General features: G+C 46.6%; 1 protein-coding gene across 2 annotated transcripts in view; it reads right to left on the minus strand.

Annotated features, from left to right (window-relative positions):
* Positions 1 to 623: 623 nt before the first annotated feature.
* chst11 (carbohydrate (chondroitin 4) sulfotransferase 11) overlaps positions 624 to 15,350 on the minus strand; it is a 78,387-nt gene continuing 63,660 nt past the window's right edge. For both annotated transcript variants that reach the window (XM_074624874.1, XM_074624873.1), the window contains exons 3-4: positions 3,187 to 3,416; positions 624 to 2,517 (exon numbers count right to left, since the gene is read on the minus strand). In XM_074624874.1, the coding sequence (XP_074480975.1) occupies positions 1,893 to 2,517; positions 3,187 to 3,416 (855 nt within the window). In that variant the 3' untranslated portion in view covers positions 624 to 1,892. The remainder of the gene's footprint in view (positions 2,518 to 3,186; positions 3,417 to 15,350) is intronic.

Raw genomic sequence — 15,350 nt, forward strand, 5'->3', positions numbered from 1 at the left:
TCCCTCCCTCTCTCTCTCTCTCCCTCTCTGTCTCTCTCTCTCTCTCTCTCTCCATCTCTCTCTCTCCCTCTCTGTCTCTCTCTCTCTCCCTCTCCCTCTCTCTCTCTCTCTCCATCTCTCTCTCTCTCCTTCCTGTATAATACTTACACATGAGCCTGTAATCCAATTCACAGCGTGATGGAGAGTGCAGTTATTAACCTTGACATGGCTCAGCATTAATCACATTACAGTGTGAGATCGAGTCTCTGATTGTGTGATGTGGGCAGTAGATTGTTGATATGTACACTGAGAGTAGCAGCTCGTTCTCATGTTCTGGTTGGGGGTGGGGGGGTGTCTTAGCGGCAGTTATGTGTCCTGAACACTGAGTGTGGATCTCTGAGGCTCTCGCAGACATTTTTGGCACCAAATGTTTGACAACAGGAAACAGAAAATAACTCATAAATCTCTGACGAGGTCAGACACAGAAGGACAAAGCCAGCGGAAATGATCCGCACGACCTTCAGAAATGAAAATGCGGCGACGCACTAATAACATATCGGAGGCAAGTTGTGAAGAACGAAAGCATTGACATGACATTAACAACAGTTTAAACATTTCCTAAAAATGTTCAGAGAAAAAAACAGTTCAATCTTTCTGTCTTTAATCAACAAAGCAAATTAAATAATCTGTAGTTATTGCTGCTCGCAGCAATGCTTCATAAAACAAGAAAAAACAAAAAAGCATGGAGACAAAAGCATAATCTTAATTTACTGAAGGACATGTTTGGTCGTCTGAGCAGGGGCTTTGTGGGCGTGTCCCTGGGCGTGTCCACCGAGCCCCTGGGCGGGGCATGGTGGGCCACGGCAAAGCGGGGTTATGAGATCCAGTTGCCTTTAACCCTTTCACAACCAGCTGTCTCTTTTCTTTCAGCTCAGACTTTCCGCCGCAGACTTGTCGCTCACAGCCGGCGCGTCCAGTCACGTGAGAACATCCTGTACCTTTCTGACCACGTTCCTGTAGCTCAAAGTGTTAAGGATGCTCGGTGTTACAGGCAATGATTTATTAAGCACTTCCACACTCTACTGCCGCAGCAGGAGTCTCCGTCTTCTCGGGGGTCCTCAGGGTGTAACACGAGAGCTCCCTTCTGCCAACATCATAATGATAGAGACCGGTGACAACTTGTTTCCTTAAAAACCCTTTTTGGCTGAAGGCCATGTCGCCATAGTTACAGTTGTAAAGGTCTTTGAGAGTGAAGCCAGTAGCCATCTATCACAGGGCGTCCTTGCGGCGGTGATGAGCTGGTTTTCCCCCCTGAAATGCATGAATCTAGTGAGGGCAAAGGGGTGATAACACACCACGCTGACATGAGGACATTAATTGTTGTTTTACAATTTGACGGAGTTTCTCTATTGATCAGGGGGGAGGGGGGAGATAAGCTTAGCTCCCACGATGCGTTGGGGGTCAGGGCGCGTGCGAGGCCGCTGTTTGCTTTGTAGAATCGGAAGCAGCCTAATTTTAGTCAGCAGTTTGTTTAAACATGTAGGGAACATCATCAGGAGAATCCCTCTTCAAGTCCGTCCTCTGAGGAGAAGTTCAAAACACCTTGAAGACCTGCTTCACCCACACATTTTAATCTTTGCATGCATTTGGTCCATTTAGCCCACATTCATCCAATCAGTGCCCTCTGTATCACACAGAGGAGATCGGACATCCTCCCCCCTTTTATGCCCAGACAAGCACGCATCACCTTCCTTTCTTTCAGCACCTGCTTATATGTCTAATTCAGACCCCACGCCTGCAAGTTACGACGACAGTTTTTTTTAAAATCAAGTTTACCTCCCAAAAAAATCCCTCATTTAGTTGCCTCTCCTTAAACGAGGCAGCCGTTCTCAGAGTCCCAGCTCCGTCCTCCGTTAGTCCAGCCGGAGGTAGCTGGGCGTGGAGTAGTTGAACATGAGGAAGTCCAACTTGTAAAGCTGGTAGAGTTGGATCTGCTGCTGAGTGCTGATATTGCTGAAGAACTGTGCCGTCATGGCATCCGTGGTACGGGTGGACTTGGCGTAGCTCGGGAAGCGCAAGGAGTCGCCGACGCCCACCAGCCGCAACACGTAGTTAGCGTCCTCTTCCAGCGTCTCGTACTTGCCCACCAGGTCGTAGTGGATGTGACACGGATGGCAAAGCTGGTAGACGGTCTGCCAGTGCTCGTTGAGCGGGCCGTCGCGCTGCGTTGCCGGATCCACCAGATACTCTGCGAACTCTTTGAATTTGACATCGGCGCCGTTGAGCAGGGCGTCCTGCGTCGCGTTCTTGCGGTAGCGGCGGATGATGCGGGTGCCGAAGCGCTTGTGGAAGGACGAGTTGTACTTGAGGGTGAACTTGTTGCGGTACGCGGAGACCAGCCTCTCAAAGGGCTCGCGAACGAAGAGGAACTTGAGGTAGTTCTTGAGGCGGTGGTTGATCTCAGCGATGCTGTACTGGTTCAGCGTCTTCAGGTTGGAAGGAATGTGGGCTTCATTGGAGGGGATTTCCATCGGGTCGCTGTAGAAGAGAGGCATGCAGACAGTGAGGAACAACAGCAAAACAAACAATATGCATTCATGTCTTTGTATCAACTTCAAGCGGCCAATGTGGAAGTGCCTTAAACCTGCATTCTCTCTAACAGCCAGCAGGGGGCGACTATTCTGGTTGCAAAAAGAAGTCTGATTGTTTAGAAATCTCTGAGAAAATGAGCCTCACTTGATTTATTACCTCAGTAATCTATGTAAACAGATTGTGCATTCATATGCAGAATCTGTTTTTGGTCCCAGAAGCGTTCTGGTTTCCGTTTGTAGTGCAAGTAGTATTGTTGACCAATCACGTTCGAGCAGGCTTTGGTTGAATGCCGGTAAACAATCCGTGCGGAGACCAAAAGAGGTGGAACACATTGGCCAAATCTCGGAACCCACCGGCTATCATCTGCCGATGATTTAGCTTTTTTATTGGTTTAAAATTAGCTTGTAAACTGGCTACTTGTGAAACAGTCCGGTCGTCTCTCAACTCCAACTCCAGTCTGGCATCTGAAGTACTACTTAGCTCCACCCTCTCGTGTCACATTTGGATGCAAAACTCCAAGATGCCGAACTCGAGGCTTCAAAACCTTCCTATTTGTCAATCACAGAGCAAATACATTTAGAAAGGGAATACAATGAATGTGTCCGTATTACTGACCTGTATTTGCCCCGGCCTGTGAGCACCATCATGACGCGTTTCCAGTTGGTACAGGCCACCTTGGGGACGTAGCAGTAGATGAGCTCGTGGTCCTCGTCCACCACGAGGTGTTTGAGGTCTCCGGGCGTCAGGACTCTGCGCTTACGGCTGGACGCGCTGTAGACTCGACAAGCATCCACGACCTGATCCCTCCTGGTCTGGTGGAGGACGGCCGCTCCAGACAACTCCGGCTGAAGAAGAAGGGAGTGGGACAGAGAAGTAAACATTGCTGTTAAATTTGGACATGAAGATCTGAATCCAAACTTTGAACTATAAACCCCGATCTCAGTGCTATGATGAAGGCAAAGTCAAACACCCTAGTGTTTCCATTACATATATATTTTGCGGCGGCCCTCAAGCCTTCATTTTCCAGAGAGATCGTGACCCGGAAACAGACAGAACTGCGTAGTGAAAGCGAGGTTTAGGCTAAAGGGAACCAATCTAAATGCTGATGGAGTCATTATTCTAAGTTAAAGCAAAAATCTTTTTTCACAGATCAGAGATTTGTGACAAAATGACTTCCTGTCTCTTCTTTTGATGTCTTTTCACCTTTTCCCTCACGTTATTGTATAACCTTCCTTAGCGGTGTATAAGGAAAACCTCAGCGTGCCAATAAAGCACTCTAAAATGAAGGAAACTCAACCAAAGCTCAAAGAGGGAGTGATGAAGGGAGATAGAGAGAGCGTTATTAATCTCAGCCTTTATTATTATACTCATCTCTTTATTGACTCTATCTTTCTCTCCTATCTGAGCCGCTCCACAGACTATGATAGAGATTAGTCCATGGGTATAGAGGAAGATAATGATATTGGAGGATATTACACATATTGAGTGTTCAATATGCGCAAATCCAGGCGGCAATCATTCATCTGAGGCATATTTCATATTCACCATGATGCTTGTGATGAAGTGGACCATGGCAGGAGAGAGAGGAGGAGGCTGGGGAGGAATTAAAAGAGTCGGAGGCGGAGAGCAGCCGGAGGGCTTTGCATCTGAAGGGCAGGAATGTTTTCTTATGCCTCTTGATTATTTTTCCGCCGGGTCTGAATTCCCCTCCGGGGCAGTTCCCCCGGTTGCCTCGCCCGCCCGATCTAAATTGATTGTACTGTGGCCTGCATCTTTACCTGCTCCATCCCACTCACAACAAGTGTGGCCTTTGAGTGTTACACTGGCCAGGAGTGCTGACACAACTCAGGGATGCCCACCACACAGACAGCTTGACTAAAGAGGTTTGTATGCGTTTCTCTTTGAAGTCACCGTGTCTCCCAAGTGAGCAATTCATCACGTGCACAGCTTGATACCAGAACATGGGTGCAAACCAATCTTTTATACCATTTTATCTGATGACAACATACAAAAAGCAGCCATGAAGGAGTCATGATGCTAATGCATGAAATTAGAATCAGAGATATTTCAGAATGATGTCTGTAAACAACCTCCCAACTCGTCAAATACCGCCGTTGGGTCAGTGCCCCTTCGACACGGGCCTCAGGGCTTGATAGTCCTATGTTTGATGGACTCATACACCTCACCACCTTAAGTGGTCTTTCTCACTTTATATACTACGCAACTAGCTCTGACGTTAGACTTCCGTCATTACACAACAGGTGACAAACGTCACATGAAAATGGCCACTACAAAACACTGCACCTTCATGCATCCAGGCATCCCCGCTGGAGGGAAGGGAGGCACAAGAGAACCAGAACCAGGACTCAGCGGGGCAGACTGTCAGACCCTGCTGCAGTCAAATCAGAGATTTTCTAAAGGGACTCGGAAACACTACCGCCAAAAGTTCCTTTCGTTGCTTCAACACAAAGTTTCATCTTCACCCTCCTCAGTGGCGTATTCGATCTAACGGCCAGTACGGATCCTAAAAGATGGTATTTTTTAATTCTTGTGCAAACGGTGTAACTTTTGAATTACCCAGCTAGTAACTACGTGCACAACAAATGGATTTGTCTTCCAAAAAAAATACCCGGTGCACATAACATATCAATCTTGTTTCCATAAGATAATAACCTGTCCCTACAACTGATGGATCTCGGCCCTGCACGGAAATAACTATAGCGTGCACAATATATAGAACTTGTTCCCACAACATGATAACGTGTATACACATATGGATCTGTGAATAATTTGTGCACCCACAACTTAATACCTCGTTCCAACACGATGTCATCTCATGTGCACTGCTATGAATCTCGCCAAAGAAATAACTTTTCGATCTTGTTCACACAAGATTGCGCTCAAAACATAATACTTCATATCTGCTATGGACAATTTAATATCCTGTTTCCACAAGATTCAAAAGAGATTCTTTCCCCCGTTGTTAACGACGTTCTACTTTACAACTTTATCAGTTTATTTATTACTCTTTCCTTATAATTCTTTTCTTCCTGTCATATCAAACCTCTAAAGCATCGTGAGGGAAGTATGAATTGACATGGCTGATGGATTATGAACGTCTGCTCCCCTCCCACTTCTCCTCTCTTTGTGTGCTCTCCACTCCTTCCTATTCATGCTTACGCCAACACATGAAAGCCCACTAAGGCGTAACAGTGCACAGAGAATAGCAGCTCTTTGTTGATGAAAATCTCTAATTTTTTCTCTCTCCGCTCAGAGACATCAAGCTATGATTCACACGGATGTCGCAGCGAGCGAGCGTTGCGGCCCTCCATCCCAGAGGAGGACAAACGCTGTAATTAGCACGGGAGGGAAAAAGAGACAAGGGAGGGGAATCTTGTCATCTCCCGCTCTGCCTCAGTGTTCCTCTCCTTATCTCTCTTCTTCTTTTCCACCGGATTGCTTTCTGCTATTTTATCTTTTCTTCAAGCAGCTCAGTTGAGTCTCTTGTGCAGAGTTTCGATGAAAGGGTGAGGAGGAGATGAGAGAGGCGATAGGTCGATGCGGTCTGAGAAGGGAGGCGTGATGGAGAGCACCGACCTCTGGCCGTGTCAAGCTGTTCCCACGGGAGAGCAGATACCATTACTTGCATATTTGCTTGCACATTACTCCTCTAATCCCCCTGTGGACACGAACTAGTGGGTCAGCGTCGGATAAGCGCCAGTCATAAAACCACAACTGTAAATGTAGCTAGCAGCTTTGCATGATATGGTCAATTTAGTATCAGCTCAGCAATCCCCCCTGTGCAGCTGCAGCATATGATGAATGACTGAGTGTTCCAGCATATTGATTTGGATGTGAGGGTTGTGTTAGCAACTGCATCCAATCCCTCTGGCAAAACTTGTCCATCAAAACTGGGAGAAGAATTCAAAGGAAATGCTTTAAAACCAAATCTCCCCATAGAAACATCATTATCGGCGTGGTGTATGCAGAAAAGAAAGAAAAGCCTCTGTTTCCTTATCGTCAGACGTCGGGGAGGAGTTCGAGGCGAGCCCATTGTACATTCACGACGCGGCTCTTTTACTCGTCGCTGCACATTTGTTGTTAAAAAATGTGTGAGAAACTGATGCCGGGAACGTGGAGATATGTGCTTCCATATTTCAAGACTTCATTTCCTCCCTCGCCAAGGCTGTATGATTCTCACTGAAAGTTGTTATGACTTTGAAATATGATGCGAGAATGAGCGCGGAGGCGGTAATGAATAGCTTCCTCCTGATGGTTGCAAAGGAAGGAAGATAGAGGAAGGAAGCTAGGAGGGGATTACAAACGGACGGACGGAAGGAAGGAAGGAAGTTGCTGTTAACCGTATGAAGTGGGTTTCTCTGGCTCTATCTATTTGGCGTGGAGAGGAGGTTGTGTTACTCTGGCTCTATCTATCTGGCGTGGAGAGGAAGTCGTGTTGCTCTGGCTCTATCTATCTGGCTTGGAGAGGAGGTCGTGTTGCTCTGGCTCTATCTATTTGGCGTGGAGAGGAGGTTGTGTTACTCTGGCTCTATCTATCTGGCTTGGAGAGGAGGTCGTGTTGCTCTGGCTCTATCTGGCGTGGAGAGGAGGTCGTGTTGCTCTGGCTCTATCTATCTGGCGTGGAGAGGAGGTTGTGTTACTCTGGCTCTATCTATCTGGCTTGGAGAGGAGGTCGTGTTGCTCTGGCTCTACCTATTTGGCGACGCTGGGAAGCTGCTTGACATGACATCCTCCTGGATCACTTTCACGTTCTCACATATGTTCATATTATATGTATTAATTAATTAAGGACGTTAAATAACGCTCCAAACTTGCGCTAAATTTTGGCGAGGAAAAACTATCACGGCCATTTTCAAAGGGGTCCCGTGACCTCTGACCTCTAGATATGTGAATGAAAATGGGTTCTATGGGTAATATGGGTTAATCACGATTAACGACGGACAATCATGCGATTAATCTAAATATTTTAATCGACTGACAGCCTTACTTTAATTGTACTATTGTACTTTTACTTAATAACATTTTGAATGCAGGTCCTTCTATTCACCCCAGTATTTCCCACAGTGTACTTTATGTGCCATCGAGGCGCCTTTTGACGAATACATTTCCCCCGACCCGTCCTTTCGGAGCTGCTCGGTAGACGTCTGTGGTTGTATACGGAGTCTTTTCCAGGTATGAATGTGTGTGGAGCTGCATGAATATGGAGCAGGGCATTTCTCTGAAAAAGACCATGTGTTCTCAGTAGTTTCCCTGGATAAATAAAGGTAAAGAAACATTTCCTCCGGTCTTTTCCGTGTCGCAGTGGGCGCAGATGGTCACGGCAAAGTTGCCCGGTCCTCCTGTATTGGTCCGACTTCTCATAAAATGACATTATGGAAAGTTAATGTGCCGACGGCCTCCGGTGGAAAGGATGAATTCGCCCCGTAAACTGTCGGCATTGTCACGGTTTTATAGAAGGGGCCTCGCCTTGTTGGCTTTTTAATAGAGACTCAGGTGAAGCACTTGAAAATCTGTGTATATGTGTGAGTGTGTTTGGTACACTGGCAGCTTTATTCCTGCCTGCTCTATGAATGCCAGTCTGTAAGCAGAGAGGGTCAGCGAGACAGGCTGCCTTTAGTGCTCAGTGAGTGTGTGTGTGTGTGTGTGTGTGTGTGTGTGTGTGTGTGTGTGCTTTGATGAATCCTATTGATCTTTGTTTAGATGACTTCACAGCTAGCAAGAAGAGAGAGAAGCTGCACAAACTGGAGACGAAGGAGGGCAGGCGGATCAGGTTTGAAGAGACAAAATGGAAGAGTTGTTTCGCGTAGAAGAAGCATTCCTCCGACGTTACCGCCGTCAAAGTGAGGAGAATTTCTGCATCAGCTTTCACCTGATTCACTCCGGAGGCATAAATTCACCTCCTGTTTCCAGAGAGAGTAAATACTCGAGAATAGCCTCGCAGAAAATAAACAGGGCTGCACAACTAATGGAGGAAATATCCAAATAGCGGTATTGACTGATGCAGTGTGTAAATTGCAATAGGAATCTTTATTTTTTTTTTTATAGAGGAAAAGATGTTTCAGGCATCTTCCTCCTAAACAAAGTGCTCCGATGCTCTGCAGAATCCCAAGGCTACAAATCACGACGCATTAGCATCTCATCTTCTCCGAGACAGTATTCATAACATATTTTCTCAAGTTCTGAGGAATAAATTATCAGCAGAAAGACGTTTCCATATGTATGGTAATTCAAAGGAACATTCTGGAGATGTATCTCAGTATGAGTTTTGGTCACTTAGAGCCCTAATTCTTAAGTCTATGAATAATTTCAACAGATATTCTACAGTATATTGTGATTTCGGCTACACGCGAACACGCATATGCGAGCGTGCATGTGTCCCGACCCGGTACATTTATACGCTTAAAAGGCCCCCGCGGAAAATATTTGCTCCCTCGCACCTCTTTGCAGTATGTACGTACCCTGAAACCCTTAAAGGGACTGTTTGTAACTTTTTAAGCGTATAAATGTACCGGGTCGGGACACATGCACGCTCGCATATGCGCGTTCGCGTGTAGCCGCTGTCTCTCCTCTGCCTGTTCGCCTTCACTCAGACAGCGCGTGCGTTCTCATTCAGCTCGCTCCACCTCTTGTCGTGAACGCGCGCTCACTCCACACTGCAGAAGAGTTAGTTTAGCTCTGAGAATATCTAGTGAATGTTCAGTGGACGTTTGTGCAGAAATAACTGCTGCAGCTCCTCCAGACCAACAGAGGTTTCCCGTGTCTTGTGAAGTGACGGGGCTCCGCAGAGAGAAACGTTACCGTCTCGTTACCGACCGGGTGCCGGTGTCTCCTCTGCTCTCTCCGGCTGCGGGCGGAGAGAGCAGGAAGACACGCTGCAGAGCTCCTCTACCTCAGCCTGCACTGAGACAGGAAAAGCCAACACTAGGATCAGATCTAAATCATGTTCATGGAGAGACCTTGGTCTGGTCAGCCAACATTACTGCCAAGCAGCTGAAATATAGAGTGATATTGTGGTTTTAGCTGACGTGTGTCGACTCACTGTTTTGAGCGATGCTCGTTCAGGTATATTTAGAGCGAGCAAGCGCGAGCCAGATGCTGACTTTCGTTGATTTCAAGGCAACAGGTGTCGCTGCTAACAAGCATTTCTGCTTTCTTTTCTGCTTGCATTTTCTGTTTCACCGCCCCAACATCACCTGGAAGGGAAGAACGAGGCTGAATGGTCCAAACGCGACTCACCAGCAACAAACACTACAGCATCTGGTTATACATTCTCCTTGATCCACTAAAGCCCCATGCCCACTGGATTAAAAACCCACTAAAACCCACTAACATCTGGCTTCTGTCTTTAGTCGGAAAGGTGACAATCAGCATCCATTCCCGGGACAAATGACGCTGCAGTAGTGACGGGTATTTATCGGCTCCTGCTCTGATCGGCAGTGATGGAATCAATTTAGCAGTAACTCCAAAGAAATTTAAAAAAGGTTACTTGCTAATTATTATCACCTAATTACCATGACATTTGCGGACCTGTAAAATGACCTAAAAATCATATTTATTTGGACAGCTGGTTTTCCCAAATCTGTAAAGTTTGCACGACCCATAAAGTCAGGTTGACGTATACAGAAACTTTCCTTAAACGAGGGAATAGTTCTGTTACAGGAAATCCCTTGTTCGAGTGAACGCATCCTACAAATCAATGTTCTGTCCGTCGGCTGCAACGGACTTCATTCTAAACATCAGGTTTTGTTTGACACATTCAAACTAAGCTGAATTTACACACATATAGCTGGTTGCAACAGGCTGCTCGGATTGAAACCGTCTCTCTCTTCTAACCTCTAGACATCCCCCAAACTTTTGGAAAATCAGCAAAAAGGGAGAAAGAACTTTAAAGCTGTGAATCTACCGCTTCGTGATTTCTGTGCTGACTGACGCCTGTTATGTAAGGGCACTGCAGGGAGGCAGTGAATGGACTCAGTGTGTGTGTGTCAGGGGCTAAGAAGCACTGGGCTGCCCTGCTGGGAAACAAACAAACACAAACAGAGACATACACACGAGATGTTGCTGCAGGGTTTCTGTTCCATTCTCAGCACCAATGAATGCTAATAATAATTGAAGCTGCGAGCGTATCCGCGCGTCAGGGGTACTGGCGGGACGCCGACTGACGGGGCCAGGCACAATGAAACCGGAACTCTGACGAGTGCAATGACGCCTGCCACAAGACTCTACGACAAAAGCTTCATGAGTTATGGAAGGAGGCGTGGCTATGAATCTATATTGACATGTAAATGACGTCAGGCCTGAACCAACATCATGGCTGAGACATTTGGAGCAGATTTGACAAAGTATGCTGAAGTTACAACAGTTTCCTGTTTTATGGCGAATCACGCCAAATGGCCGCTATGCCACGGCAACGGCGTTCAACGAAAACTCAGTCTTCTCAATAATGCGTCATCAAAGTCTTAAGATGGTCCTGACCAGATTTCAAGTCGATCTGATTAAAACTGTAGGAGGAGTTCGTTAAAGTACACGCAAAAAAGGCATAATGGCTGATTTCCTGTTGAGTTTTGGGCATATCTCCAAGAGGCTTTTTTGTGTGTCTTCACGTTACATCTGTCTGCCAAATTTCATACATGTAGGTGAAACCGGAGCGAGGGGCTCAATTTTTCCAACTTTTTTAGGGGGCGCTAGCGAGCCATTTTGCAACACCCGAGCCCGAGACCCTTAAAATATAAAATGTTTCACCAAGTCTGATAAGTGTGCCAAGTTTAGCAACTTTTTGGGAATATAAAGGTCGTCAAAAAGGCGTTTAATTTGCCTGAATAATAATAATGAACGCTACAGTTTCAATAGGGCCTTCGCTGGCCCGTCGTTGTCGATGCTCGGACCCTAATAATAATAATAATAATATTGTAATCAGCTGCTACGCCCCAATATGTCCCTCTCAGTAAAAGTCAGATAAAGTGAGTCAGCGCTGCCTACCTAATATATGATGGGGATTGTGAATATTATTGCACTCTAGGGCACTCCAGAGACGGTTGTCTGTAAAAGCTGCCTCACCTACCCTGGAGGAGCTGTTAGTGTTAACAGACCATTTCACTAGCACGCTTTAATGGAGAGTTTTAAGTGCCCCATGATGGTCTGACTGAAAACAGGGATAGGACTCTGGGAGGAAGCTCTGAATCTTGGGAAGGAAAATGTTCAAAATGAACAGGACTAAATATTAGAGTTAAATATTAGCTGCTTCTGGTAGAGTCTAAAGTCGTGAAATCAATTTAAAGGAGTACTCCAGCAATTTAGTACTGCACTTCCATAAAGAATACTCAAAATGAAAGCAAATATTGTATCTTGTAGTGACCCTTTTGAGACCCTGACACACAAAGAACTAGCGGCGATGAAGGTCGACTGTTGCGTCGCCTCACGTCGCCTTTTGTCTTGACCAAAAAGTTGCACTTGAACGCACCCTAAAGACTACAGCTAATGGTAAACTAGCGCGTACGTTCGGCGCCAGCATGAGAGGAAATAACTCTCCACACCAGCAGGTGGCTGTAGTCTGTATTCACCATTCAAGAAAGGGGCAAACAGGAAGACCAAAGACAGCGGATATACGAGGGCTGCGGTCGAAAAGTCAACAAAGAAAATTACGTCCTAACGTATTTTTCTAACCACTGTTCTTTAACCTTGATGGGAAAGTCATGAGGTCAAGGAACGGTGTGAGGGAGGATTCAGAAGAGAATCCAACTGCACTTCACTAGGCTCTGTAATCATGATGCGACGGCGGTGGACGTTATTGACGCAGATCTGCTGTGGTGAAACTACAACGTTCCCAAGATGGACTACAAAAGACGCTGTGTAAGACGCTTCCGTTTCACTTCCGTTTCAGATTCAACATGCTGGTGACAAGGGTCAACTAGCGAAAACAGTGCACCGCAAAAACTAGGGCGACAGACAGTGGGCATGTCTGTAAAGGGGAGACTTGTGGGTACCCATAGAACCCATTTACATCCACATATCTGGAGGTCAGAGGTCAAGGGACCCTTTGAAAATGGCCATGACAGTTTTTCCTCGCCAAAAGTTTGGAGCATTATTTAGCCTCTTTCATGACAAGCTAGTCTGACATGGTTGGTACCGATGGATTCATCAGGTTTTTTAGTTTCATATGATACCAGTATCTTCACTCGAGCTTTAGAACTGAGCCCGCTACAACCTAACAATCACAAGTTAATGCGTTAAAGAAATTAGCGGCGTTAAAACTAATTTGCGGTATTATGGCGTTATCTTCGACGGCCCTACGTTGAAGATAATCTGTGGTTTTTGTTGAATCATTCAATACCAACTTTCTTTTGGGGATCAACATTTTGCTCATGAACACTTTAAGGACCATGCTGCCACAGTAGATTAGCACAATTTAGCCTGTTAACTACAAACGCTTTCACTTCATTTCAGCAGACTTTGAAGAAATTTCATCAGCTTTAGTTTTAGTGTTATCACAGTGTGGTGAGAGCGGCGACTGTTTTTGAATATGATATCTAGTGACTATGTTTTTTTTACCACCTGGATCAGATTTTCCAACAAAGTAGCCTCTGAATTGATTTGTTTATCAGCTGCCCAAACACCGACTCTCTGACTCCGGTGTGTCCTTGAATGCACCGTCTGCCTGTGAAGGAGTTTTTAAAAGCCCTCCCTCTCACAGCTGCGTCACCACAAGATGAACCATAATGCAGCTTTTATAGAAAAATTGCAAACGAATGGTTTAAAGTCCTGCTGATGCCCAACTGTGTACGCATAAACACACACACACACACACACACACACCGCATAAACAACTCTGCTGTGGTCTCTTCAGGGTACATCTGCAGGATATCTGACACCTGGGTAAAGCCTGACTCTCGCCGTCCCACGGCCACATTAAACCTGTAACCTGAGCTCAGAGCCGTGCCGGCTTCCCAGGGGAAAGTGAACCTGGGAAAAACATTCACACTGCTCTTTCCTCCATTATGACCAGTTACCTTGAAATGGTGCTGTGAAACACAGGACAGAAGAAGAAGAAGAAACTGTGTCACTATGACAGTAAACATGCCAGTGTGTCTCTGGGTGTGTGTCAGTATACCTCAAAGAGAAAAGTGGCGGGTATAATTATAGCACCACAGACAAGATAATGACAACCTGCTCTGACTTTCCCTCCGAGCCGTCAAAGTTTCTCTCCCCTCTCATGAGCACTTTACCCTTTTACTCCCTGCATGCCATGTTTTACCCCTCGGGGAGAAGTTAGAGGAGGAGAAGCAAAAGAGAAACGAAAGGTTCCACTTATCACTCTGCAAAACCTGCGTCTAGAAAGTCTGCAGATCGGAAGGCAGCGAGAAAGAATTTGCTCGCATTTTGAAGGTTTTATTACCAATAAATCATGTAGTGCAATGTCGGTAAATGTCAAAACGGTATGTGTAAGAAAAGTGTAGGTTTTGATTAGGGATGCACCGATACCGATACCAGTACCGGGTATCGGGTCCGGTACTGTGCTCATGTACTCGTACTCGCAAAACGGCTCCGATACAACGGCAGCGACACCACTTTACGGCAGCGTGACGTTAACCTCTCGTCACCATCTTTTGGGTCCTATCGCAGGCGTTCACGCTTCACCTCCCCGGCGGTGCGGGCGAGACCAGCCGGTTCCCACCTCAGCCGGTGCGCACCGGCCATCACTTTCATTGCGCCACGGGGTTTTGCTTGCACCCTCTGACTCGCGCGTGCATTAGACTCCTTGGTCCGTGTTTCAAGACGGGTCGTGTGGGTTGCTGACATCGCCGCAGTCTCCTGGCTCCTTTTACCACCCTGGGGGCACGATGCGGTTGGGGCGCACTGAGGACAGTCCGCCCCGGTGACACTTTGGCCATGGCCCCGGGAAGCACCTTCGCCCCGAGCCTTTCCAAGCCGACCTAGAGCCGGTGGCGGCGCACCGCCTCGTATGCGGGACTCCCCAGCCTGCCGTGTGTAGCTCACACCCTCCAGCTGGCTGTTAACGAGGGTCTTTCGGCACAGAGAAGTACTCGTATCGGTACTCGGTATCGGTGAGTACCCAAATGTAAGTACGTTTTGACTTATAGTTTATTGTCATATATTACCTGTCTATAGCTCCTCCGCAACACCAGACGAACGTGTCATATGATTCTGTGTTTGGGTTAGAGACACGGGGATGGCCTGCACCAAAAGCGCGTGCCTTTTGGTGCAGGCCATCCCCGTCTCTTTCTCGATAAGGATGGATCTGAACTGTGTACATTGTGTTATCCCACAATGGAATTATTTAATAATCTCGAGGAAACAAGCTCCTAATGTCAAGATCATGACACAATTTGATCACGGGGAAACTCAAATCTCATTTATCCGTGTTCTCTGTGGCCTTCGGTACTATAATGTCTCTTCTCTCTACACAGTTTATCTTCTCCGAGAACAAAACAACTCCTCTAAATCCCTTTGTCTCTCTCCTTTCACCCCCTTTTCTTCAGCCATGCTCATATGCAGCCTCCAGAGATACACAGAGACAAAAAAGAGTACAGCCTCCTCCTCTAAATCCCTTTGTCTTTAAACCCAGAATGACTTATCCAGCTTCCCACACACACACTAACACACACACACACTTGTCTTAAACCCGTAGCCACAGCGTATATAGCTGTGCTCTCTGATGGTTTTACAGCAGAGCACTCAGACAGCTGCTTCGGCTTCTTTGCTGTGGGTGAAAGGTGCGACGTTTCTTTCAAGTCTGTGCC

This window comes from Sebastes fasciatus, chromosome 23 (genome assembly GCF_043250625.1).
Source record: "Sebastes fasciatus isolate fSebFas1 chromosome 23, fSebFas1.pri, whole genome shotgun sequence".
Classification (NCBI taxonomy): Eukaryota; Metazoa; Chordata; class Actinopteri; order Perciformes; family Sebastidae; genus Sebastes; species Sebastes fasciatus.